The 24,824-nt window shown below is 35.0% G+C and overlaps 2 protein-coding genes across 3 annotated transcripts in view; both read left to right on the forward strand.

The window, feature by feature from the left end:
• The window catches only part of RABGAP1L (RAB GTPase activating protein 1 like), a 697,071-nt gene that overhangs the window by 248,423 nt on the left and 423,824 nt on the right, over positions 1–24,824 (forward strand). The gene's annotated exons all lie outside the window — the stretch shown is intronic.
• GPR52 (G protein-coupled receptor 52) lies at positions 1,325–8,713 on the forward strand. The gene is made up of 2 exons (XM_031968378.1): positions 1,325–4,999; positions 5,902–8,713. Exon 2 carries the CDS (start codon positions 6,116–6,118, stop codon positions 7,193–7,195), a length of 1,080 nt encoding a protein of 359 aa, XP_031824238.1. The 5' UTR covers positions 1,325–4,999; positions 5,902–6,115; the 3' UTR covers positions 7,196–8,713.

Here is a 24,824-nt window from a genome sequence, read left to right on the forward strand (position 1 = left end):
AGCAGCTCTGCTTCAATTAAATCCAGTTCATGGGCAAATCAAGACATCATTCTCATAATGTCATTGGTCCTCTTTGACAAAAAAGGAGGAACAATAATGATAATAGTTTTGTCTGATAGCTTGATTGAACTGGTGATTCTACACTGATGAAATACCTCCAGTTTCACTACTTCCTCTATCTATTGTTTCTTCTCAGTGCCTATTTGATTTTTATTCTGTTTGTTAAATTGATTTATGCAAAGCCCTCCGGAGACTCTCTGATAATATTCCCTTTAGAGGTTCTTTTGCCATAATTCACCAATAAGAGGTAGAATAGGGAAATTAATAATGACAATAATAAAATATCCAAATAATGTTCACTAAAAAACTTCGATTCCTTAACACTTTAGTCTAAATGTAAATTAAAATCTAGTTATAAAGTAGCAAAAAACAGCTGATGGGGAGATAAGAAAATGATATTGGAGTTGAAGAAGAAAGTATCATTATGAAAAAGAAGCAAAAGAATTAGTTAGCAGAGCCAGGATAATTCCCAGCAGAATGCTGGTAGGACAGACAGAAGAAACCCAACTGACCCCAGAGTTTTAGGATCTGAGTTAACTTTGCTCTGCTATTTACCAGAATGTGAGTTTGGGAAAGTCCGTGGGATTTGGTTTCTTCATGTATAAAATGAGTAAAATCAGTAAGATCTCTTTTCATCGCTAAATCTGGGATCCTGTGATCTGGTTTGAAATTAAAGTGGTCTGCCAACCCAAATTGTCACCAAAATGGATTTCCCTTTTTGTATCTTGAAGTGTCTGTAATTATAGATTGTTGCTATTGTTTTTCATTCTATTATATAAGGCAGCCCCAAATTCTTAGTTCAGTTAGAAAAATGCAAATATAAAGTTATTTAGTGTTTGATGTTCACATTTTCCCCAAATGTGAGAAATAAAATCACATACACTTATGTTACTGAATAAGAGTATAGTTTTTTTTAATCACATAGTAGATATATTTTAGTTGGTTTACTAAAATTGTAGATTTCTAGTGAAAAAGGGGGACACTCTAAGTGGTGTAGAGAAACTGCACCAGATCTGGAGTCAGAAAGACTCATTTTCCTGAATTCAAATCTGGGTTAAACCTTTACTAGTTGTGTGACCCTGGGTAAGCCACTTCATCTGTTTGTCTCAGTTTCTTCATATATAAAATGAGCTGGAGGGGGCAACTAGATGGTGCAATGGCTAGAGCACTGGCCTTGAACTGAGTTCAAATCCTACTTCAGACACTTAACACTTATAAGCTCTGTGACCCTGAGCAAGTCACCTAAACCCAATTGCCTTGCTAAAAAATAAAGTAAAATAAAATGAGCTGAAGAAGGAAATGGCAAATCATTCTACTATCTCTATCAAAAATAACCCAGATAGGGTCATGAAGAGTTAGACATGACTGAAACAACTGAACAACAGCAACAAAAATAGGAAAAGGACTTAAATGATTATACAGTTCATCTTTCTCCTTTTCAGATGAGGACACTGAGGTTCAATAACTTGCTCAGAGATATACAATTAACAGGCATTAAATAGGCACCTATACATATACAGTCATTATACAGAAAGAAATGAAGCCATTACCGCCCCCCCCCCCCCTTAACTGCCAAGGTTGAGAAAAGAGGCAACATGTATGTGTATAAATACAAAGAAAAGTAATACAAGGTAACTAGATGAGAAGAGCCTGCCATATCTGGGATGGGGAAGTCTGAAAAGATCTGACATACAAGGCAGCTTTTGAGCCAAGTTTTGAAGGAAGCTCGGAATCCTAAGAGAGAAATGAAAAAATATGTTCCTGAGATTGAGGGCCACCAAAATAAAGCAGGGAGATGGGGGAATGTAAAGAATGGTAGGACTGCAGAATGTGAGGAGGGGAATGGGAGTAATGTAGACACACTAGGAGTTGATGGAAATCAGGTCATAAAAGACTTTTAAAACTAAAGGGAAGGGTTGATATTTGATCACAAAAGCAGTAGGGAGCCATTTAATCTTGTTTATTTATTTATTTGCTTACACTCTCATCTACCTGTTTGTCTATCTATCTGTCTATTTTTATTGTGAGGCAGTTGGGATTAAATGACTTGCCCAAAGTCATATAGCTAGTGAATGTTAAGTGTTTGAGGTTGAATTTGAACTCAGGTCCTCCTGACTCTAGGACTGGTGCTCTATCCACTATACCATATAGCCGTCCCTCCATTATTGAATAGAGGAATGAAACAGTCACATCTGAAGTTTAGAAAAATCACATTTTTATTTGTGTGAGTAGAGTACTGAGTAGAAATTGAAGGGAGGAAAGAGACTGTTGATTTGTTGTTAGTGAAGTTCTGAACCAGTAACTGGTGACTAGGTGGGTAAAGAGAGGGGGACATGAGAGAGAGATTGTGAAGAAAGGACAATATTTGGCAGTGATTGTTTATGTGGAACAAAAATGGCAGCAAAGTTGAAGTCTGGGTGATTAGAGTATTGAACGTGATCTAGTCTGGATTTGAACCCAGATTTGTATGCTTTACAATGCTGCTGCTTAGTTGATGAAATCTCATCCTTCTGTGCCTCTGCAACTCAAACTCATAAGGGTTTAGTGGGCAAGTTTGTGAATTCTATGTAAATATTAGATTAAAACTCCATGTCAGCATCTCTGGAGTGCTTTGTCTTTCTTTAAAGGGTGAGCCTCTTTTGTGACTGAAACCAACTTCCATTTTTGCCTTTCCATTTGTAATGTGAATATTTAAAACTTTTGAAACTGAAGAAAGGAAAATCCAGATAGATTTAGGTTTGTGATGAATGCCTAAAAATGAAACTTGTTCCCTTCAAAATGGTACTTTCTAGGAGTTTGTTCCCAAAATTAAGATACTTACTTTCAAATCTAAATTCATCATCCATTCTGCATTTTGTTTCTATAGTTTATTGTAACTAGCTCTGATATTTCTTTTAAACTGAGGAATAGAACAAAATATCCGATTATTTCATAAGTCTGTAACAAAAAGAGAAATCACATTGTCTCTGATATTTAGATGTAAGTTATTTTTTGATAAACATAGGAATGAAAATTTTTTGTAGAATGTCAACTGTCAGAAGATCCATGTATTCTTCTGTAATTTTATCATCAGTCTCAATGACTGCAATAAGACTTCTTTTCCCCATTTCTAAAAATTTTAAATTAAGACATTAAAGAAATGTCTTTTCCCCATTCTTAATACACTTCCAAAAATGAGTTATTAGACTTATAAAAATTATTCAAAATGGCATGTAGTTGCTTTAAAGCCGAAGTGAAACTAGATGTTTTAAAAGCTGGTTAAAGCCTTTCTGGTGGGTCATAATAATTCTTTGCAGTTTTAGACACAACAGTTTTCAGAGCCCCTCTCCCCCTTCCCCCATTAGCTTTTTCCTTTATATTTGACCTCAACCATTTTACAGGCTAGACTTTGACACAGGAGAATTAGCATGCAACATTAACTCTATTGTAGTATGACTTTATTGCTGGGATAATTAATTTAAATTTCAAACTTTAGCAATTGACTTTTTCAGAGCAGTGTGAAAATGATCAATTTCTGTTAATCAAAATACAACCATTTTGAGGAAAAGGAAATAGTCACATTAGTTTCGGCTTATAAAGGTTTGGCACATTTAATAATTAATAAGTATTTTCTGCCAATAAGGATTAAATTTCTGCTGACTTTCTTTAGTCTGGGTCTCATGGTATCTGGGCTAATTTATCTATGAGGTTTAAAGGTGCATGCACAGATATTCTCATGTTCTGTTAATCCCTGGGCAGAATCTTTTCAGAGTACTAGAAGGAAAGTATCCCTGAAAGTTCCAAAATGCTTTTAACATCTTATAAACATCGGTCAGTTCCATTGTCTTCATTTGTCATTCTTGATCGCAGCTTGCCATGTAAGGCTGGAAGCCTGTATGTGCCTGGCAACTGTTACCTAGTGACAGTTTCAGCTGCAGTAGCCATTGGCTGGGCTGTTGATTGGGGCAGAAGGATCGAGTCACCTTTCTGATGGGGAGTTCTGCATCAGCTCAGGGTGATGAGGAGGTGCAGGGGCTCAGGTGCAAGCAGTAAGCCAGAGAGCGCAACTGTGAAGTGAGGAATCGCTACAGCCTCCTTGTAACTGCATCACAGTCGGACTCCTAAATCAGGCTGCACAGCATAGCCGCTGATTAGGGGAGAAGCGTTGCCTTATTCTTGTAACAAGAGAACCCTAAAGTGATTCCTTTGAATTAGAAGAAATTGGCTACTAACAGAGGGAAATGCTTGGTGAGGACCGTCCTGTGGATGTTATAAAAGAATAAGGAATAAGGACTTCCCTCTATGGCTTGGTGATGTATCGGAGAAAAGAACTTTAAAAAGAATGCTTTCTATTAAAGTGCTGCATCAGAACAAGAGGAAATTTTTCCTTCAGAAAAATTCCTTCAAAGGCAGTGACAAGTAACAAAAGGACCTCTGAAACACTAGCACTTTTTAAAGGATTTTCAGCACATTATCCGAATGACCTTGGAGACCTTTCTATTGGGATTGCTTCGTTCAGCCCTGCCGGATTTTCAGCATTTCAGACTCTAGGATTTAAATTTGCCTCGATGTTTTGGGGACATTTTAAAACAAGACTATCTAGTAACCTATCTCATGGCCCCTGCACTAATTGAGCATTTCCTCAAAATAGAGCACAGAAAGAAAAGAAGCATTTTCTTAACATATGGCTGTTCTGTAACTGCAAATGTAATAAACGAGGTAATTTTCCAATACTGGGAAAGCTAGTTGCTGAAGTAATTATTTAATATGCTGATCATCTAGTGAAGATAGACAAGGTAGAACAGCCTAGAAGATGAAGATCTGACTGAAAATAACTGGGTAGTAAACAGTGGCAACATTTCTAGTCAAATCAGCATTTCATTAGCATCAGAGTAGAATGCAGATTGAAGTTTCTGTTATGGTTTGGAGCTTTTGAAATGATTCCTGAAGTTTTGTAAAGGTGAGAAATAGCATTGATTGAACCATGCACTTTATTGTCCTGATTCATTATAAGAGATGTGACAAGCCAGCTAATGAAAAATATTTTCAGTTATCGAGACTGAAAGTGAATGCAAGGATGATTTTTGAGGGGAGGGAGGTGGATAGAGGAGAAGCTTAAATTATGCTGCTGTCTGTACTACCCAATATCAGAAAGGACTAAAACTATTTAAATTGAAAACCGACTTAAAATTTCATGGGTTCATCTTATTTGGGGAGTGTGAATTGATTGTACATTATCTGCTTTGCTCGAAATGTTTTGTTTTCCTCTCCTACAGTTGGAGGATAAACCTTGCTTTTCTTCCCTTTTCATTCTGCCTCTAAAAAGAATCCACTCTATTCATATCCAAGTAGTGTTGTGTCTTTGAGAATTAACCTTGGCAAGACGGTTTTCCTTACCTCTTTAATGAAAGGATGGATCACAGGAATGAGACAGGGAGTGTCATCTCCAGAACAAATCCCAAAGGCAGTGAATGCTAGAGGGAACTTTTTTCTAGATTTCCAACTAAAAGCGGTTACTGACCTCCTGAAATATAACATGATTTAAATGAATCTGAAACATTAATTTACATCATATCATTGCTGATCAAGGAAGCCCGAGTCATAGGAAGACTTTTGTCTTTTTCTTGTTCTCTCTAGTGGATCCCAAAGAAATTGCCTTGCTCAGGAGAACAGTCTTCAGAAGCATTTTCTTTTCCCACCCCAACCTCCTGATGGCTGAAATTTTTTAAAAAATGCCTTTCATTTTCTGTAGTGCAAGATAAAGAATCTGTGTTTCCTTTAGAAGTGCCTTGTGTTTGTTAAAAGTAGTTTGAGAGCACTGGAGGGAGCTAACTGGTGGCCTTCTTTTCACCTCCTTCCTAGCTTATTTTCCTCCCCACAGCTGAGGTGTGTCAGTGCTGTACTGATGCTGATGAAGAGACTTGAGCAGTTCTGGGAAGCTTATCTGTGACAGAAGCGATTGGCAGTGTCAGCAGAGACAGAGCCTGAGCCCCCAAAGTGCCGAGGTTAGCAGATGTTGGGCAGGTCACCATTGGACTGCTGTCATCCTGGCTCCAGGGCTTCCTAATCCCAAACCATGAATGGGTCCAGGTTGACCGAACCAGGGACTCACAATATGAGCTTTGGGAATGTTTCTGAGCATCATTCCTGCCCACTCGGATTTGGCCATTACAATGCAGAGGACGTGTGCATCTTGGAGACAGTTGTTATTGTCCTGCTGACCTTTTTAATCATTGCTGGGAATTTAACGGTCATTTTTGTCTTTCACTGTGCTCCCCTTTTGCATCACTATACTACCAGCTATTTCATACAGACCATGGCCTATGCCGATCTCTTCGTGGGAGTGAGCTGCTTGGTTCCCACTCTCTCCTTGCTTCATTATTCCACAGGTGTCCACGAGTCACTGACTTGCCAAGTTTTCGGATACATCATCTCTGTGCTGAAGAGTGTTTCCATGGCATGTCTTGCTTGCATCAGTGTGGATCGCTACCTTGCCATCACCAAACCTCTCTCTTACAATCAGCTGGTCACTCCTTGCCGCTTGAGAATCTGCATTATTCTGATCTGGATCTACTCCTGCCTGATTTTCTTGCCTTCTTTTTTTGGCTGGGGAAAACCTGGTTACCACGGTGACATTTTTGAATGGTGTGCCACCTCTTGGCTCACCAACGCCTACTTTACTGGCTTTATTGTCTGTTTACTTTATGCTCCTGCTGCCTTTGTCATCTGCTTCACTTACTTCCACATTTTCAAAATCTGTCGGCAGCATACCAAAGAGATCAACGACCGGAGGGCCCGATTTCCCAGTCACGAAGTCGATGCTGCTGGAGAGACTGGACATAGTCCTGACAAGCGCTATGCCATGGTCTTGTTCCGGATAACCAGCGTGTTCTATATGCTCTGGCTCCCCTACATCATCTACTTCCTTCTGGAGAGCTCCCGAGTCCTGGAGAATCCCGCTCTCTCCTTCTTAACAACCTGGCTTGCTATAAGCAATAGTTTCTGTAACTGTGTAATATATAGCCTCTCCAATAGTGTTTTTAGGTTGGGCCTCCGAAGATTATCACAGACAATATGCTCATCCTGTATGTGTTTAAAAGACCGGGATCTTCAAGACCCCAAGCCCAGAAAACGGGCTAATTCCTGCTCCATATAAAGAAAACTGCAGAGCTAATCAAGAGTAGTAGCCTGAGAGTGATTTGGAATAGTGTTTGGTACATCTGGGGATTTTCCATGACAGAAATATTTACTTGAATAGTTCACTATGAAATGGCATGTAAACTAAAAGTGATTTTTTTTAATAATGGAAAAGAAACCTAGAAAGTGAACACACTTTTATCACATTTATCATGTGAATATGATTCCTTTGAATTTGTATGGTGGTAAGAGAAATTTATCAGTGAAAAATAAAAAACAAAAAAACAAACAAAAAAACAAATTAGTATCTCAAATCTTCCACAGGGCATAAAATAACTTGGCACATTAAAGCAGGATCCTCCTGTGAATCTTTCTCTCTCTTTTTAGGAAATTATTTCTTTTTCTTATTTTTCCCCTGTAGATAAATGCTGCATTTTATATATGTAGCATTTGATAACTTTTTTCATTAAAATGTACTACAGTAGGCTACTATCCATGAACAATCTTCACAAAGCCTACAGAGTAAATGTAGCTTAATAACTAACCACAAAATACCCTTGCATATATTTTTACAGTATTCATTGTTGCACAAATGATCATCAAAAAACAAATTTTAAATAATCAGGTTTTTTTTTTAATGTAAAAGCTTTTTTTCTGTTTTTCAGAGTCTCCTATTCTATAGCCTCCTCTCAATCTTCTTCCCAACCTTCCCAGTTTTCCTGCACTGAATCTTTTGGTTCTTTATTTCAGAAGTGTCTTAGTTAATGAGAGAACTTATTGTACAAGGTAATTACAGTGTTAATAACCTTTTCCCAAAAAAGCAGCCTAGCTGCTTGGTTAGAGGGAAGAAGGGACGATATTCATTCAACATATTCCAATAGCGTTTAGAAATATTTTTTTCCCTTCGAGTCCTAATAAATAAGTTCCTGTATTTTTTTTTCCCCAAATAACTAAGGCTTCCCTCCTCCTACTCTCTTTTCACTAACAAGGTTGTTCTAATGCAGATATAAGAGATGCACCTAGTAGTGAGATATCACTCAGTGCTAGTTCGAAATTTTTTTTTTTTTGCTTTCAAGTAAAATATTAACCCTTTTATGTTGGGTCTACTACATAGCTTACTATGGTAGTTGCAAGTCCTTTGTGTCAATCCTGCTTGCATATAATTGTATTTTTCAAAACAAAAAGTGTAAATTATATTATGTGGTCTGTGCCTAATATTTTCATAGCACATTGAATAGGTCAATGCTGTTTTCAGTCTTCGGGATTGAAGCAAAATATACAAAAAAAAACAAAAACTTGCTTTAAGAAAAAAGTACTTTTTGTGCCGTTGTTAAATAGGTATTTATTAGACAAAGCTGTATTCTTGGAAGAGATGAGAAAACAGTTTACTTAATTATCAAATACAGGTAAGAGCTTCAGTATTTCCCTTTGTAATAATCTGCTTTCAGATTCAGAGATGAACTGATTTTGTAAGTGCATTCCATGGGTTTGTGTAATAAGTTACCAGGGGTTCAGATGCAGCATGTTTGGGGAGGGTTGAGAGTGGGTGGGGGGGGGGGGAACAGCACAGGTTTGTACGAATTTTATTTTGGACTGAAGCTGCCAGTCTTTCAGATAGATTTAAGTGTCTAACTTAAAGAGTATTGGACATGTTAACAGCTGCACTATGATTTCCTTGTTTTACCAAAAAACAAATATATTGAATGAATTGTGCCTAGGATTCTTCACATTGGAAGCCAGTCATGTTTGCACACCAATGTTTTGGTGAAGTCAATGATTTGACTTCAGAGGTCCTTTAAAGATGAATATGTTATTTTGTTAAGGTTGTTCTGAACCCCTGTGTGTTTTTTAAAATGTAAGAAAGATTGAAAATAAAGAATAAAATAATTATATATATATATATATATATATATATATATATATATATCTCAAAGTTGGACTTTGCCTCAGTTTAATGAAATCATGCATTTAAAATGATTTAGAATAATTCCCTTTTAAGGGATGAAGATTTGGTTATTTTAAATAATTTGATTATTTGATATCTTGTGATAATTTGATTATCTTGGATTTTGGCCAATTTTTACTTTTGTTAATTCCTTCATTAATGTCTTGTTCCTTGAACTAGATAGTAAGTTAAAGGATTCCTCTAATAGTAAGCTTAAATTAAGAAACTTCAATACTGCAACTTATTTTGTGTTTGAAACATAATCCTTTATGTTTGATCCATTGCTTGAGTGTGTAATCTTTTGTCATGTGGCTTAATTATATTCTGAAAAGAGGGATCTGAGTTGTCTGGACTAGAAGTATGATGACCGGACTTGGTCCTATCCTTATAACTCTGCCCATAACACCTATTGCTTCTGCCTTGCTAGTGCATTAGAACTGTCCTTTTTTTTCCACACATATTTCTTCCCAGAACCCCTAAAATCTTTTCCTTTTTTTTTCTGTGACTGGTGTTTTTAATTTATCCTTGAGTCAGGACTTCTAAACTGATTGTTATTTGCTCCTACTCTGAATTTATCCCTTAGTTAGCCCCTCCCCCTTTAATATAGACACCTCTTCCTGCACAGTGATTTGGGGCATCCAGTTCCTATCTTGTCATTTTTTCTTAAGGTCAAACTAAAGTTCCCTTGTGAATGGAAAAATGATTTCCTCCCATTTTTTTCCTTTTCACTGAAAAAAAGAGGGCCTCTCAATCACTCTAAGATCTGTTAAAAGACTGTAGGCAAATTACAGGTCTTAATCACGTTTCATTTAAATTGCTTCTGCGGAGTCTTTTGTGTATTTTTCTATAACAAGAGGATCCTACTGACTGAAAGCACTACATGTTTTTTGGGTGACTGCTGACCACCCCACTCCTACTCCCCTGTATTACCATTGTTAAGTGGCATTCCATGGTTGTTATCCACCAGGGATGAGAATAACAACCATGAAATAATGTTCTGGGCAACCAGCTATAGATATGATTCTATGTTTATCTTCACCAGGCTGATTCTTATGAGGAACTTGAATGCAAATGAGACTGAACCATGACAGTGCTTCACCATCTTGAAGCATATAATTGCCATTCACTAATAGGAACTATGCTTGCTGTTTGTTTCATTACAAATTTTACATCATTTTATATAGACGCTTGTGCTGTTTTTTAAATAGTATCTTCCTAGGTATATCCAAAATATAAATGAGTTTCTGCTCAGACAGTCATGATTTTCAGATGTGTAAGGTGACTAGTTATGGTTGAATGATAATGTATATTTTTTTATTTCCAATAAGTTTTCTAATGTGTGAATTCTAAGGAAAAAAATATGACCATCTGAACTTGTAAGGCATTTTTTCAATGTTAAGTCCTTCACAAAATATCTAATTGATTCTTAGTTTGGATTTATTGTGTCTACCATTAATGGAACTGAACTCTGGTGAAATTTTCATAAGAAGCACAAAATTGAAGAGAAAGAGGGTTCCCTCAGTGACCATTTAGACCAACTCACTGTTGAAAAAGAATTCCCACTACTCTATATCCAACAAATGACTATCTCTTCTTTACTTGGAGACCTCCACTACTTGCAGCCTTTTCAACTTATGTAATAGCTGGAGCTGTTAAGAGAATTTTTCTTAGTTTGGGCTTAAATTTTTGTTTTATGTAGCCTTTATCCCTTGTTCAGAGTTCTGCCCTCTGGAGCTGAGCAGAATAAATGGACTCCTTCTTCCATTTGGTAACTTTGGTAACTTGGTTCTTGAAGATAACTATCCTATCCTTGTTGAGTTGTCACCTTTCTATATTAAACAACCTCAGTTTTTTTTCAGCCTATTCTCATATAGCATGAACTTAAAAGTTGTTCACAATTATTGTTGTCTTCCTCTGGGCATTCTGTAGCTTATCAATCTCTTTTCTACAACATGGTAACTAGTAAATTTTTTTGTTTGGGGAAGATTCACTCTCACTTTCCTATTCCAGGAAGGGGTGTGTGTGTGTGTGTGTGTGTGTGTGTGTGTGTGTGTGTGTGAGAGAGAGAGAGAGAGAGATTTGTGTCTTAATGAAGGGTAAGATCACATTACTGTTCTTGGCCACCATGTTAGTTTTTTTTTTTTTTTTTGCTTATATTAAACTCACAACTTTTTTTTACAGGTGACTTGTTGCCTTCTCCGATCTTGTTCTTGTGAAGCTTATAAAACAAAACAAAACAAACCTCCCTAAACAGACAAAATATAGAATTTGCTTTTTAAAAAAAAATTTCATCTTTCATGATTTCACAAATATTCCAGACTGTTAAGATCATTTTGGGTTTTACCCTGTCATCTACTCTATTAGATGTGCCTCTCAGCTTTATGGCACCTGAATATTTGATAAACTTGCCATCTCTACCTATCTCCAGATCCCTGTTAAAAATGTATGACAAAGAACTAAGTGCAGAACTCTTGGGCACTGCATTGGAGACCTTCTAAATCTTTATCATCACAGTCACAGAGGAAAATGTACATACTATTGCGTCCATATTTCAGTAAGTCTTTGGTTTCAATTGTGGACAGTGAGCAAAAACATTTAATAAGAAGATTGGGAAAATCAGAATGTCAGTTATTCAAAACCCAATCTTAATGACTTTGATGTAGCAAATAGATATTGCTTTTATTGTTCTATGCATTGAATAAGAAAGGGAATTCAGAGTCTTATTGACTTATGGGCAATTCACTTAATTTTTTTTCACTTTTGTTTCCTCATTTTAAAAAAAGCATTTATCCATATCTTCTCCTTTTGTCTTATCCTAGATTGTTTAGTGTTTAATCAAATAAAATTAGAAAAGCATTCATGTTCATTAGGAAGATCCTAAATATATCAACTAAGTTTGTTAATATCATGATAACATGATTATTAGCCTTAAGGTTCATATTAATAATTTCAGATGAGCATTGCTACTCTATTGATATTAGTCATCTAAGTTTGAAAGTAAAAAAAAAACCTTGATAAACATAAACTTTCAGGTTTTTTAAAAAATGGAATCTTACCTTTTGGGGGGTACATTTGTAATGAGCAAATATCAAGATATAGGCAATATAATTGTTGAATTAATTAAAGTATTGTATTAAGTCAGTTGGAAAGTTCTTTATTTATATATTACCTCTGCTGATATTCTGGACCAGTTGCTAGTCTTCAATTTTGATCTCAGTTATATTTTAGGTTTGAAGAAGACAGAGAAGAATGACATATTCAGCAAGCAAAAGCATAGTGTTTGAGGATAATGTAATATATATTCTCTAGTATATAATATAATTTAGAAGAATTAAGTGTTAATTGTAAAGTGTAATTGTAAAATTGCATTTTAATTACTGTCCTATTTTATAAAATAGTATTGTTTTTTATTGGATGAAACATATACAAAGTATACATATATTTGAAGTCACGTAGAATAATAAATTGTAAGAATTTTCTGATAATAGTGTTTACTGTAGAATCTAGTGTTTACTGGGATGCCAAAACTTAAAATGTAAAGTGGCATCCTGTGTGAAAGAAATGACCTTTTTAAGCTTTGAAAGTTTAGCTGAATATTATCTATAGATTCTAGCTTGAATTAAATAATTTTTAAAATTAGCTAGTAATTTTATATAGATCCAAAGTAATAGCTTTACGTTTATTACAGAAATATAGGTAGACGATATGAAAATGATTTAGTTTTAAATGATGATAAATAACATGCATAATAAAATCATACTTTAGGAAATAAAAACTGTAGTAGATAATAGTGCAAAATTTGTTTACTGAAATCATAAGAAAAAATTATCAATTTCTTATAGTCAAGTGCACTTTTGAAAACCAGAGCTATATCTTTATATATAAATATATATATACATGTGTATCAATGGCATTTAAGAAAATATGACTTAATAAGTAGGAATCATGAAATAGTAAAATCAGGAAAGTATCATAGTTATATAATTTTAAGTTAAATAGAATATAAAATTAGTGATCTATTATTTCATATATGATAGATTTGGAGGCAGGTGAAGAGAATTGCAATTTTTGAAAAAAATTTAAGATTAAAATAGGCAAATATGATAACATTTTAACCCACAAAATAGTTTTTTAGATTTTCCTAGAAAAAACATTTTTTGAAGTAAAATTTGATTCTGAATTTTCAAGTAAATGAAGTTCTTATTAGGATGGGATATTAAGAGAATGATTTTAAAAATAAATCCAAGTTCCTTTTGTACAAAACAACCACTGTGTGTGCTTGGAATTTTTATCTTTTGGATCAAGGTTTTCTCTTATATGGAGGTGAAATAGTCATGAATAAAAATCAAAACTGACAGTTAAAACTTTAATCTTTGAGGGTTGTTTGTTTCTCGTCCCTCACTTATAGATGAGTGTTGAGCTTTCACACAGCCTATATTCCTTATTATTGGATTCTCAGAGAAAATCCATTTATATGTAGAGTAAAAAAGAAACATTTTGGAAATCCATATACAGGATGTTCCAGGAGATTTGGTACAATATTAACCTATTAAAACTATAAAGAATAAAGCTGTACTAAAGCTTTTGGGGCACCCTGTATAGTCCTATAAAATATTATGTAAAGGGGTCATTTGAGTGCACCAGTTTTCATTGAATATTTTGTCTTCATTATTCCTTCTTTCTTTGTTGACTCACTTGACCAGTTATCATTATTTAACGCATATTAACATTTATGACAGGGCTGTATTTTAGCTCAAGTATTTATTCTTGGTTTTTATATGCTTTAGTTGGAGGCAATATCATTCATTGACAGGATGGCCATAAACAATGAGAGTTTTGATACTTTTCCAAGTGTCATTTACAAAGTACATTGATACCCATGGCATTAGGTTGCCAAAATCTGTCTCTATTTGAAGATAATACCATATAGTTAATTACTCAAGCCTACTTGGAATATCCAGTGGATTCATTTCATGACTCTCTGGAGAAAGCATTAAAGATATGTAATACAGAATATTTCTTTCAGTTTTCATATGACCATGGTCTACAATTAATCTTTTTTGGTAAAATGATTTTCTTTGGTACAATATAGAAATAATAATTATATGTCTTGTCAGGTATAATTGTGCAAACTAAATATCCAATTATCATAAAAGTAATTATTTGTATAACATGCTTTTGAATTGACTGATCCCTTCCTCCGTTCCTTCCTCCCTCCCTCCCTCCCTCCTTCCCTTCCTTCCTTCCTTCCTTCCTTCTTTCCTTCTTCCCTCCCTTCCTTTCTTCCTTTCTTCCTTCCTCCCTTTCTTCCTCCCTTCCTCTTTTCTCCCTCCTTCCCTCCCTCCTTCTTTCCCTCCTTCCCTCCCTCCTTCCTTCTCTCCTCCCTCCCTGCCTTCTCTCCTCCCTCCTTCCTTTCCTCTTTCCCTTCCTTCTCTCCTAGAGCCTTATTTTAAAGAAAAACAAAAACAGATGGAGTAGCTAGGTGGCACTGTGAACTGGAGTTTGGAAGATTTGAGTTCAGATGTTATCCTCTCACATTTATTAGCTGTGTGATCCTAGCCAAGTCACTTAACCCCAGTTGTCTCTCAAACAACAAGAAGAAAACAGATAAAGTATTTAGAATTATGGTAATTTAAGGCTAAAAAGATACCTCAGCATCATCTGATCTAATGCTATTACATTATTTTATAGATAGGAGTCCCTGAGAAGTGATCTAAGGAAACACAGCTAGAAAATGAAGGATGTAGGATTCAGATTTCTTCTTAAGAATTCAGGATTTTTTTTTTAGCTTTTTATTTATTATTTATATTTATTTTATTTTATATATTTATATATTAAATATATTTATATTCAAAAGCTATTTAGTAGCTTTTTATTTATAACATATACGCATGGGTAATTTTTCAGCATTGACAATTGCAAAATCTTTTGTTCCAACTTTTCCCTTTCTTCCCCCCATTCCTTCCCCCAGATGGCAGGTTGACTAATACATGTTAAGTATGTTAGAGTATAAATTAAATACAATATACGTATACATGTCCAAACAGTTATTTTGCTGTACAAAAAGAATCGGACTTTGAAATATTGTACAATTAGCCTGTGGAGGAAATCAAAAATGCAGGCAGGCAAGAATATGGGGATTGGGAATTATGTGTAATGGTTCATAGTCATCGCCCAGAGTTCTTTTGCTGAATGTAGCTGATTCAGTTCATTACTGCCCCATTGGAACTGATGTGGTTCATCTCATTGCTGAAGATGGCCACGTCCATCAGAATTGATCATCATATAGTATTGTTGTTGAAGTATACAATGATCTTCTGGCCCTGCTCATTTCACTCAGCATCAGTCCACGTAAGTCTCTCCAGGCCTTTCTGAAATCATCCTGCTGGTCATTTCTTACAGAACAGTAATATTCCATAATATTCATATACCACAATTTATTCAGCCATTCTCCAATTGATGGGCATCCCCTCAGTTTCCAGTTTCTGGCCACTACAAAGAGACTTGCCACAAACATTCTTGCACATACAGGTCCCTTTCCCTTCGTTAAGATCGCTTTGGGATATAAGCCTAGTAGTAACACTGCTGGGTTAAAGGGCATGCACAGTTTGATAACTTTTTGAACATAATTCCAAATTGCTCTCCAGAATGGCTGGATGTATTCACAGTTCCACCAACAATGTATCAGTGTCCCTGTTTTCCCACATCCCCTCCATCATTACATTGTTGTTAATATTGTACCACATTGATCTTCTCAGGATCAACTATCTAATCACTGGAAACACTTTGAAAAGGATGTCAGGGTTGCCTCTTAATAGCGTTGTCTAAGTAAAATGCTTCATGAATAATGTTTTATGCAGATGGTTGACTGTCTGACAGCTTATTCTTGAGTATAAAAAACTTATATTCCTGAGTATGTATTTGTTGGTTGATATAAGAAAAATAGAGCATGAAATTTAATTTTTGCTGACATAATGGAAATGATTCTTTTAAATGCTTATGCATTTATTTAAATAGGAAGATTTTTCTTTAATCCATGATTTAGATAAAAAATATTGAGGACCTTATATTATAATCTGGAAAAGTTTATCTTGTTATGTTCTCAACTCTGCTGTTTCACAATTGAAGATGCCTCAAAGAGAAATAGAACAGTGGTAGGCAGAAGGCTACTAGCATATTAGAAACAAAGAATTTCTCAGGGGGCGTGGTTTAAAGGATACATGTTCTGACATTGAGGAATAACTATTAAGTCACCGATTTAGCTGGGTTAGTGGCCTTATAATGTCAGGAAATTTCTGGGATGGCCGCCAGAATATTGGGTGAGCCACCTTTGAAGGATTTTTGAGACTGTGGAAAAAGAGCAGTCCAGCATGGGGAAGAATAGATAGGTTTGCATTCTTAGAGGGAATATCAACATAGAGGAATTCATTGGTTAACCACAGTGTCAAAATAGAGTTCCAGTGGATTTATTAATTATTTGACGCTTTGAGTCCACTTAATATATCTATATAATAAGGAAATTATCTTTAATTAAAAAAACAAGCTAATCATATAAATTTGAGATGTATTGACTGAATTTAAAAAGACTGTCTATATACCTCTGAATAATTGTACCACAGAGTTGAATAGTGATCAGATTTACACTATTTCCATTTTGGGGGAGGGAAAATAACTATCTCATACTCCATTCTTTTTTTTATTAATTAAAGCTTTTTATTTTTCAAAACATATACATAGATTATTTTTCAATATTGACCCTTGCAAAGCCTTCTGTTCTAAATTTTCCCCTCCTTCCTTCCACCCCCTCTCCTAGATGACAATCCAATATATTAAATATGTTAAAATCATATATTCTTTATACATTAAGCTTATAATGGAGATTTAATGTATTTCAGAATCATTTTAGGACACGGTTTTAGTTCACTTAGACAAAGAGATTTTCTGTTTTAAAGGCTTTTAAAAAAGTTTTCTAATTAGAAGATTCTATAGATATAGATGTGCAGAATTAATTCTCATTTATTCAGACTATTTGGGGAATGACCATTCTGAATTACTAAGAAGTGTGAGTAGAAATTTAGTTTTATATTAAAATCTGTAACCCTTGGTTGAATCACTTGCTTTGATGATAATGAGAACATAGTCAAACTTAAGTGCATCACTATGAAAATGCTGCCTTTCCAAAATCCTGTTTTATTATTAGCATTTCCTTGAAGTCTTGGCTACCCCAACCTCAAGTGATTTCTCCTATTCCTGAATAATTTCTTTCTGTATATCTTGGGGCAGATAGAATGCAGGGTCTAGAGTCAAGAAAACCTGAGTTCAAATTCAGTCTCGGTCTCAGTCTCAGAGTAGCTATGTCACTTAACCTCTGTTTATCTCAGTGTCCTCATGTGTAAAATCATGATGCACTTATCTCCCAGAATTGTGAGAACCACTGCAAAGTGTTTAGCATCATGCCTGGTATATAGGTAAGCACTATATAATGTTAGCTATGATTATTATTTTATTTTGCATTGGATTTGTATACACATCATCTCTTCCATTAGATTATGAGTTTCTTAAAGGCTTAAATCATGACTTAGTATTCTTATTGTTTTTCATATCCAGGACCTGTTATGTGCACGAAACTGATACTCAGCACATGTACAGAATAGATTATAGGGTCTAGAGAAATATCTTTGGATATTTGAGATATATTAGAGTAGATGGCAAAGACTTGTTTTATTCTCTGGGGAAATATTGTGGGGAAAATATCCTATAATCATTTCTGAAATGTAGGCAGTGAAAGAAACTCTTAGATGCTCCATGTCTTCAGAGATGGTCTGTAAGAATTCTGAAATATACTCTAAGTGGAGGTATATACTTCTGTCTCTCTGAAACACTGTGGAATGCTTGTGAATCAAGTGCTGGAGTTGGAATAAATGAAACCTGGGTTCAAATATTGGTTTTGACAGTTACTAGTAAGTGATCATAGACAAGTTACTGAAACTCTCTGAGCCTCAATTTCTTCATCTCTGAAAGAGGGATAATAATGCCCATTTAGTGATAAAAGATAAGATGATATACATGAAGTGCTTTGTCAACTTTAAAATCATTTATAATGTGAATTAGTTATTATTTATTATTATTACTCTTACTCTCATTCAGTGGAGTTGAGGGAAAACGTACTCTCTAATGATAATTCTTCTATTATTTTATACTTAGTGTTCATTGGACAGTTGCATAGATTGAGGAAATCAATGTTTGTGATTACAAAAGCTTTTTGGAATTGAGTAAAAAGTAATGGCAAGAAAACTCATCAGAAAAATCACGAAAGCATATTTGGAAGAATTCTAGTAGCAAATTAGATGATCATTTTTGATTTCTTCAGCTATTCCTCTATATTTTGAAAATTTTTCATTCACATAATTTCTAGAGTATGCGTATGGAGAAATATGGCATCCATTAAAGTATTTATTCCTAAATTTTCCCAATTCATTGTTATATCTTAGAAATTTGGCATGCCCATAATAACAATGTCAACAATAATGATAATAATAACAATGATGGTAGAAAAAGCCATTATATCATTTTAAAAGTAGGGAAACTCCAAAGGTAGGTGACAAAGAAGCAGAGAATCTTCAAAGCTAGATGACAAAGTACAGAGTTGAAAAGTTATAGGTATTTGTAGGTATAAGGATTCTTGAACTTTTTTGTGTGTTTGTACCTCCTTACCATTCTGAAGTAAACGAACTTCTCAAAATGTTTTAAATTGCACATAATAAAATATGTATAAATATTAAAATAGTTATCAAAATAACAAGAAAAGAAAAAAAGAACTTCATAGACTGCAGATTAAAAACCCATGATACAGTTAGACAAATATAAATATGGAAGAAAGGAATGGCAGCTAGGTAGTTTCGTGGATAGAGTATTAGGCTTGGAGTTGGGAAAACTCATCTTTGTGAGTTCAAACCTGGCCTCAGATACTTATTAGCTATGTGACTCTTGGCAAGTCACTTAACTCTGTTTGCCTCAGTTTCCTTATCTGTAAAAATGGTCTGGAGAAAGAAATGGCCAGCCACTCCAGTGTCTTTGCTACAAAAATCCCTAATTGTGTCATAAATTGGACATGAATGAAAATAACTAAACAATGACAAAATGTGAGTTTTTTGACCAAATAGAAGAATAAAACTTCGCTTATTCTTAGGTCATTGTTTGGATGTCTAATGGTCACGTATTCTGTTGTGGTGGTTTTTGTTCAGATATGGTTTGGATTGGATGATTTCTGAGCTTCTTTACAACTTGATGAATCTTGAATTCTCTCTGGTAACTTCAGCTACCTCAACCATTAAGTGAGGAAAACAGGAAAAAAAAGTCATTGCCAAAACAGCATGCAAAACAGCATTAAAAGTATTATGTTGAATTTATTATGTAATTAAAAAAAAAAAAGCAAGTTAGGCATATTAAAAATCCATGTCTTCACATTAGAAACAACAACAAAGATTTCTTGTAAGCCAAGCAAAAGGATGAGTACACGTTCCAATGATAGATGCCATTTTAAGTAATTATCACTATATGAAGATCCATTCTTCAAATATGAGATTGTCTACTGAGAGATGTTGCAGGGTAGTAGAAAGAGCACAGTACTTTAGAATCGCCACTGGATGTAGATCCAGTCAAGTGATTTAATCTCTCCAGGTCCCAGTTATCCTATCTGTGAATTGAGCAGTTTGGGTTAGAAAGTCTCGTAGGCCTTTGCTGATTCCAAAATTCTAAAATTCTGTCAGTCTTCCCATTGCTTACCAAACAAGGAAAATACCTGTTACAGGCTGAGTAGTTATACAACACATAGTTTTGGAAATTTCTTTGTACAAAGATCTGTATTCAGCATTGTGAGAGACATGTATTTCTCTACTTTGTAGTACTTTATAGCCAACCTAATAGTGAGAAGAAATAACTACAGTAAAAGGCATTACATAAGCCCATTATACATGAGTCAAACAATAAATAAGTGCTATAGAATTTCATTAGAGGGAATGATCACTTCCAACATAGGCAAATATTAGGAAGTATTTTTGATGCCAGAAACCCGCTTTCTTCTATTATTGCAATAACATGTAACAATGGGTACTGGCATTTGAGTCTGGGGTCTTGGGTTCAGATATTACCTTTCTGATGCTAACTACATTATTTGAGCTTGGAAAGGTCATTTAACCACCCTGTGCATCATTTTCCCCATCTTTAAAATGAAAGCCTTGAACTGGATGACTTCTGATGTCCTCTTCCCTATCTAGGAATCTATGTTTCATTAAGTTTGGCTGGGCTTACAGCTGGACTTAGTGAAACATATTCATTATCTTTAATGAAGTAATTGTATTTATTTTAGGGGGAATTGGGCCATTTTGTAATTGGGTTCACCTATATATTTCTGACTTTAATAATATAAACATAGGTTAAATTTTTCCTTTGAGGAAAAAAAAAATCCAAGTTCTGCCTTGCATCATTTTTGAAAGTAGACAGGCCATATTTCTAAATAATTTACTTATTCACTTCCACTCTTAATCAGTTAGATGCAACCAAAATATTTTCATTTTTAGGTTGAGATTATTCACTTACTTGTTCAATGATTATTTGAATAGGTATAATCTGTAGGTAAAGAACTAGAAGGAAACTTGGAGATGATCTGTCATACTTTCATTTTATAGATAAAATAAATTTGAGGGTCATTGAGGTTAAGTGACTTGCCTGAATCATACAGGAAGTAATGAAACAGGGTTCTGAATCCAGATTTTCTTGGCTAAATCCTATACCCTTCCCATCAACCATAGGGCCTTCCCAGGGGCTTGAAGAAGTTGATTTATAGCTCAAAGATAAGTAGACTTAATATTTTTAAACACTCTTAAGAAGGGGAAAAAAGGCAATTTGGAAGCAGAAATATAACATATAATTAATAAGTAGTCATACCTGGAATTTAATTTGACTCTTGACATCAGAATATATAAAACCAAAGTCAGTTTAGAATATGAATTAATAAATGATATAGTCTTAGACTCTTAATAAGTTTTAAACTGCAGTTAAAACTGAACCATTTATATCTGAAGTTTTCTGCTGGGGTTACAAAACAACTGTGAATAGCTTTCTACTATTTACATTTAAATAGAGCTAATCAAATATCTTTCCTCATCTTTGTGCGACACTGAATGATAAGTAATTGGAATACTATTAATTTTTGACTTGAATGGTAATTTGTTGAGTCAGAATGTTAATTTTTTTTTTAACATTAATCCATAATGAATTTCTTGGTCTATTCAGTCAGACACGGTAGAGAAAGAAATAAATGTTCTTCACCTTGAAGGACATTTAGCTCACTATATTGAACAGATGTCAGAATAATCTTTCTTATGAAGAGATGTCATGTTATTCCAAAATGAGAAAACTCCAGTGGCCCTATATTGCTTACTAAGTAAGGTTCAAATATTTTTCTTGACAGGAAAGGTCCTCCATAAATTGGGGTCACCCTTCCTTTCAAGCTTTGTTTGGTATTATTTCCCCCCTCTGCATTCTACATTTTAGACAAATTGGAGTATTCCTTGTTTTTCCAAACAGGCAGTGATTTCTCATGACTCCAGATTGTTGCTCATGCTGTTCCCAGAGCTTAAAATACTCTCCCTGTCTTGTCTGTTGGGTTTCTAGCCTTTAAATTCCAGTTCAAATGTCATTCATCTCTTCCGTGAAGCCTTCCCTAATGAGCTTGATTACATTACCATTGCTCTACTTCATATAATATGTGATTCTTTTCCTCTTGAAATGCCCTAATAATATAATACTGAATGTTTTAATGACCCAATCATCACTAGTCCTAGTAGATTATAAGCTACAAGAGGGCAGCAACTGCACTTTCTGGCTTGACATACAGTAGGGATTAAAGGCATTTAAAAATGTATGTTGAATTAAGAGACCATGTGGTTTGGGAATAGAATACTGAAAGAGGAATTGTAGACCTCCATGTTAGATCTGACTGGGGGTGTAGCCAGCCACACAGCTCTGAGGAAGCCCATTAGTCCTTTAGGTTCCTTATCCCCTAAATGAAACTGGAAATATTAAGGTTTATCAGCATTGAGAAAACGCTGATGAGTAGAATCCTTGATAACTTCCCAGTCCCTCTCTCCCCCCCCTCCCGATAATCTGCTTCCCATCCTCTTGCCTGTCCCCATCATCAGGTGTGGGGCTTCCACTATCTCCAGAAGCTCTCATGTGTCGGTCTTGTTAGGAAGTTGGAGCTCTGTTATCTGCTCTCACTGAATGCCCCAATAAGTTACTACCTCAACCATTCATACATTCTCTCCCTTCTGTTCCTCCCTCCCCATCCCTTTTTTAATTTCGCCAAGCTTTGTGGCTGCAAACTAAATTATCTCTAAAGTGTCTTTCTGCTGTAAAATTTCATGATTCTGTATAGATCCAATAAACCTTAATGTTGACAGAGAATTTGACAAAACACTCAATTCGCATAACAACCCTTTGAGATAGGTGCTGCCATCATCTGCATTTTATAGATGAAGAAACTGAGGCAGGGTAACTGTCCAGAGTCACTCATCTTATAAGTATCTCAATAGAATTTGAACTAAAGTCTTACTGACTGGATCGCCAGAATTTTATTCAGTCTACTACTGATTATTTTGGTTTGTTGTATTATTTTTGCATCATTGTTCCAATCATTTTAGTCATGTCCTATTCTTCTTGACTACATGTGGAGTTTTGTGACCAAAGACACTGTACTAGTTGACTATTTCCTTCTAATTACAGAGGAGGAAAATGAAACAAAGAGGGTTAAGTGACTTGTACAGGGTCACACAGCTAGTAAATGTTGGAGGATGGATTTGAATTCAGAAAGATGAGTCTTCCTGACTCCAGGTCTAGCATTTTATCCACTGGGCCACCTTGTTACCTCCTATTTTGGTTTTCCAATTTAATTTTGTAAAAAAAATTGGAAATAAGATTAGATTGACATGTTCCATTCTTTGCAAATCTGTTCTGGCCCTTTGAAATCACTTCTTTTTTTAGTTGTTCACTAACAATCACTTTAATAATATGTTCTGCTATTTTGCAGTAATAAAATTCAGGCTCCTTTGTTTTTATCTTTAGAACTTTATTCTCTTCTACTTTATGTTTTTCTTTTTTTAATCAGAAGATTTGTCCATATAAGCAGTAGTATCTTTCCTGTTCTTTAGTTTTTCAGAGTTCACCGATATTAGGCCACCAGTGACATGCCTGGTTTCTCTCCCCCTCCTCCTCCCTCAGCTCCCAATCTCCATGACTGTAATTCATTTGAGCCCTGCTGGGTTGAGGGCATCAGTAGCAGCCAGATGCTCTTCTATTATCTCTTTACTCATTCTGGGCATCAGATCCCTATTGACTATATTGATTCTGTCCTTTCTAGTTCAAAGACCATTCTCCTAGGCAGAAGGCAAGCAAAATAAGCTCCACCTTTACTGTACCATTTATTTTCATTATTCTGTTTACCTTGAATGGGCTTTCTTTTTATATTTAGTCTTCTCTTCTCCTAATTTAGCTAAAGAAATGCTTTTTTTTGGGTTGTCCTTACTTTTCTAATCTCATTCTGAGCTTTATAACTCCAGAATTATTCATATAGTACTATGCCACTTTATATTTATTTCCCTTTATCATATCCTTCTATCTTTTTTCTTCTTAAAATTCAAGTCAGCTCATAATTTCTTTTTTTCTAGATCATTGGAATTGTCTTCCTTTGTTTCCCAGCACAATATCTCTTACACCTTAAATTTAATAAATATAAATAATATAAATTCCAGGTGCTCTACTTTTAGATGGGAAACAGGGAGACAGAGACAGAAGAGGAAATGGGGGTCTCTCTCACACACACACACACACACACACACACACACGAGAAGAACAGAGAGGGACAAAGAAGAAGAACTCAGAAGTTCTGATGTTTCAGAGAATTCTCATCCATTTTGCTCTTTCTTTCTGTATAGTCTCTAGTATAATCCATTTGTAGTATTAGATTACTTTTTTTTAAATCAAAATTTTTTTCTGTCATACTTCCCTCTTCTTATTCCTGCATTTTTTCAAATGAATCTCTCTTCTTAATGTTTCTGCTTCCCTTTTACCTATGCTGTTATTTTTGAAAAACTTATTCCCTTCTAGATATATATGTCCTCCATGGATCTTATTCCATTCTGTTTTATTGATACCTGTGAGGTTGAGTGAGTCTCCTTACATTTGGAACTTTAGTTTGTGTTCCTTGTTTCCTGTCTCTATGTTTTTGACTGTAGATAGTTTTCTTATTGTCCCCCACAGATTTTTATGGCCTTTTTATATCTGATATTTCTGCCTCCATTTCAGTTAACTTCTTCTGCTTTCCCTTTCAGTTTGAACTCCCTTTGGTTAGCTTAACAGGACCTCTCAGAAATACATTCTAAATGCCCATTATTAGGGGCAGGGCCAGAAGGTGCTATTCCTGTATGGTAAGCAATAGTCTAGGCATCAACTCTGTCTCTGATTCTGTCTCTTTGCCAGCTGTTCACTTTTCAAATCTGCCTCTTTCTCTTGAAGCCTTTTCATTTGATGGGCAATCCCTATAGAAATGAAACCAAAATTTCACACAAAACAAAGCACTATTTATTCCTTTAAAACTTTTAGTTCTTGCCCAGGATTTCAGAATCTTAGCAGTTTTTTTCTAGGT

Source organism: Sarcophilus harrisii, chromosome 4, assembly GCF_902635505.1.
Source record: "Sarcophilus harrisii chromosome 4, mSarHar1.11, whole genome shotgun sequence".
NCBI classification, from domain to species: Eukaryota; Metazoa; Chordata; class Mammalia; order Dasyuromorphia; family Dasyuridae; genus Sarcophilus; species Sarcophilus harrisii.

Excerpts from the sequence above, each read along its gene's own strand:
- GPR52 (XM_031968378.1), top strand. The coding sequence starts at position 6,116 with ATGAATGGGTCCAGGTTGACCGAACCAGGGACTCACAATATGAGCTTT.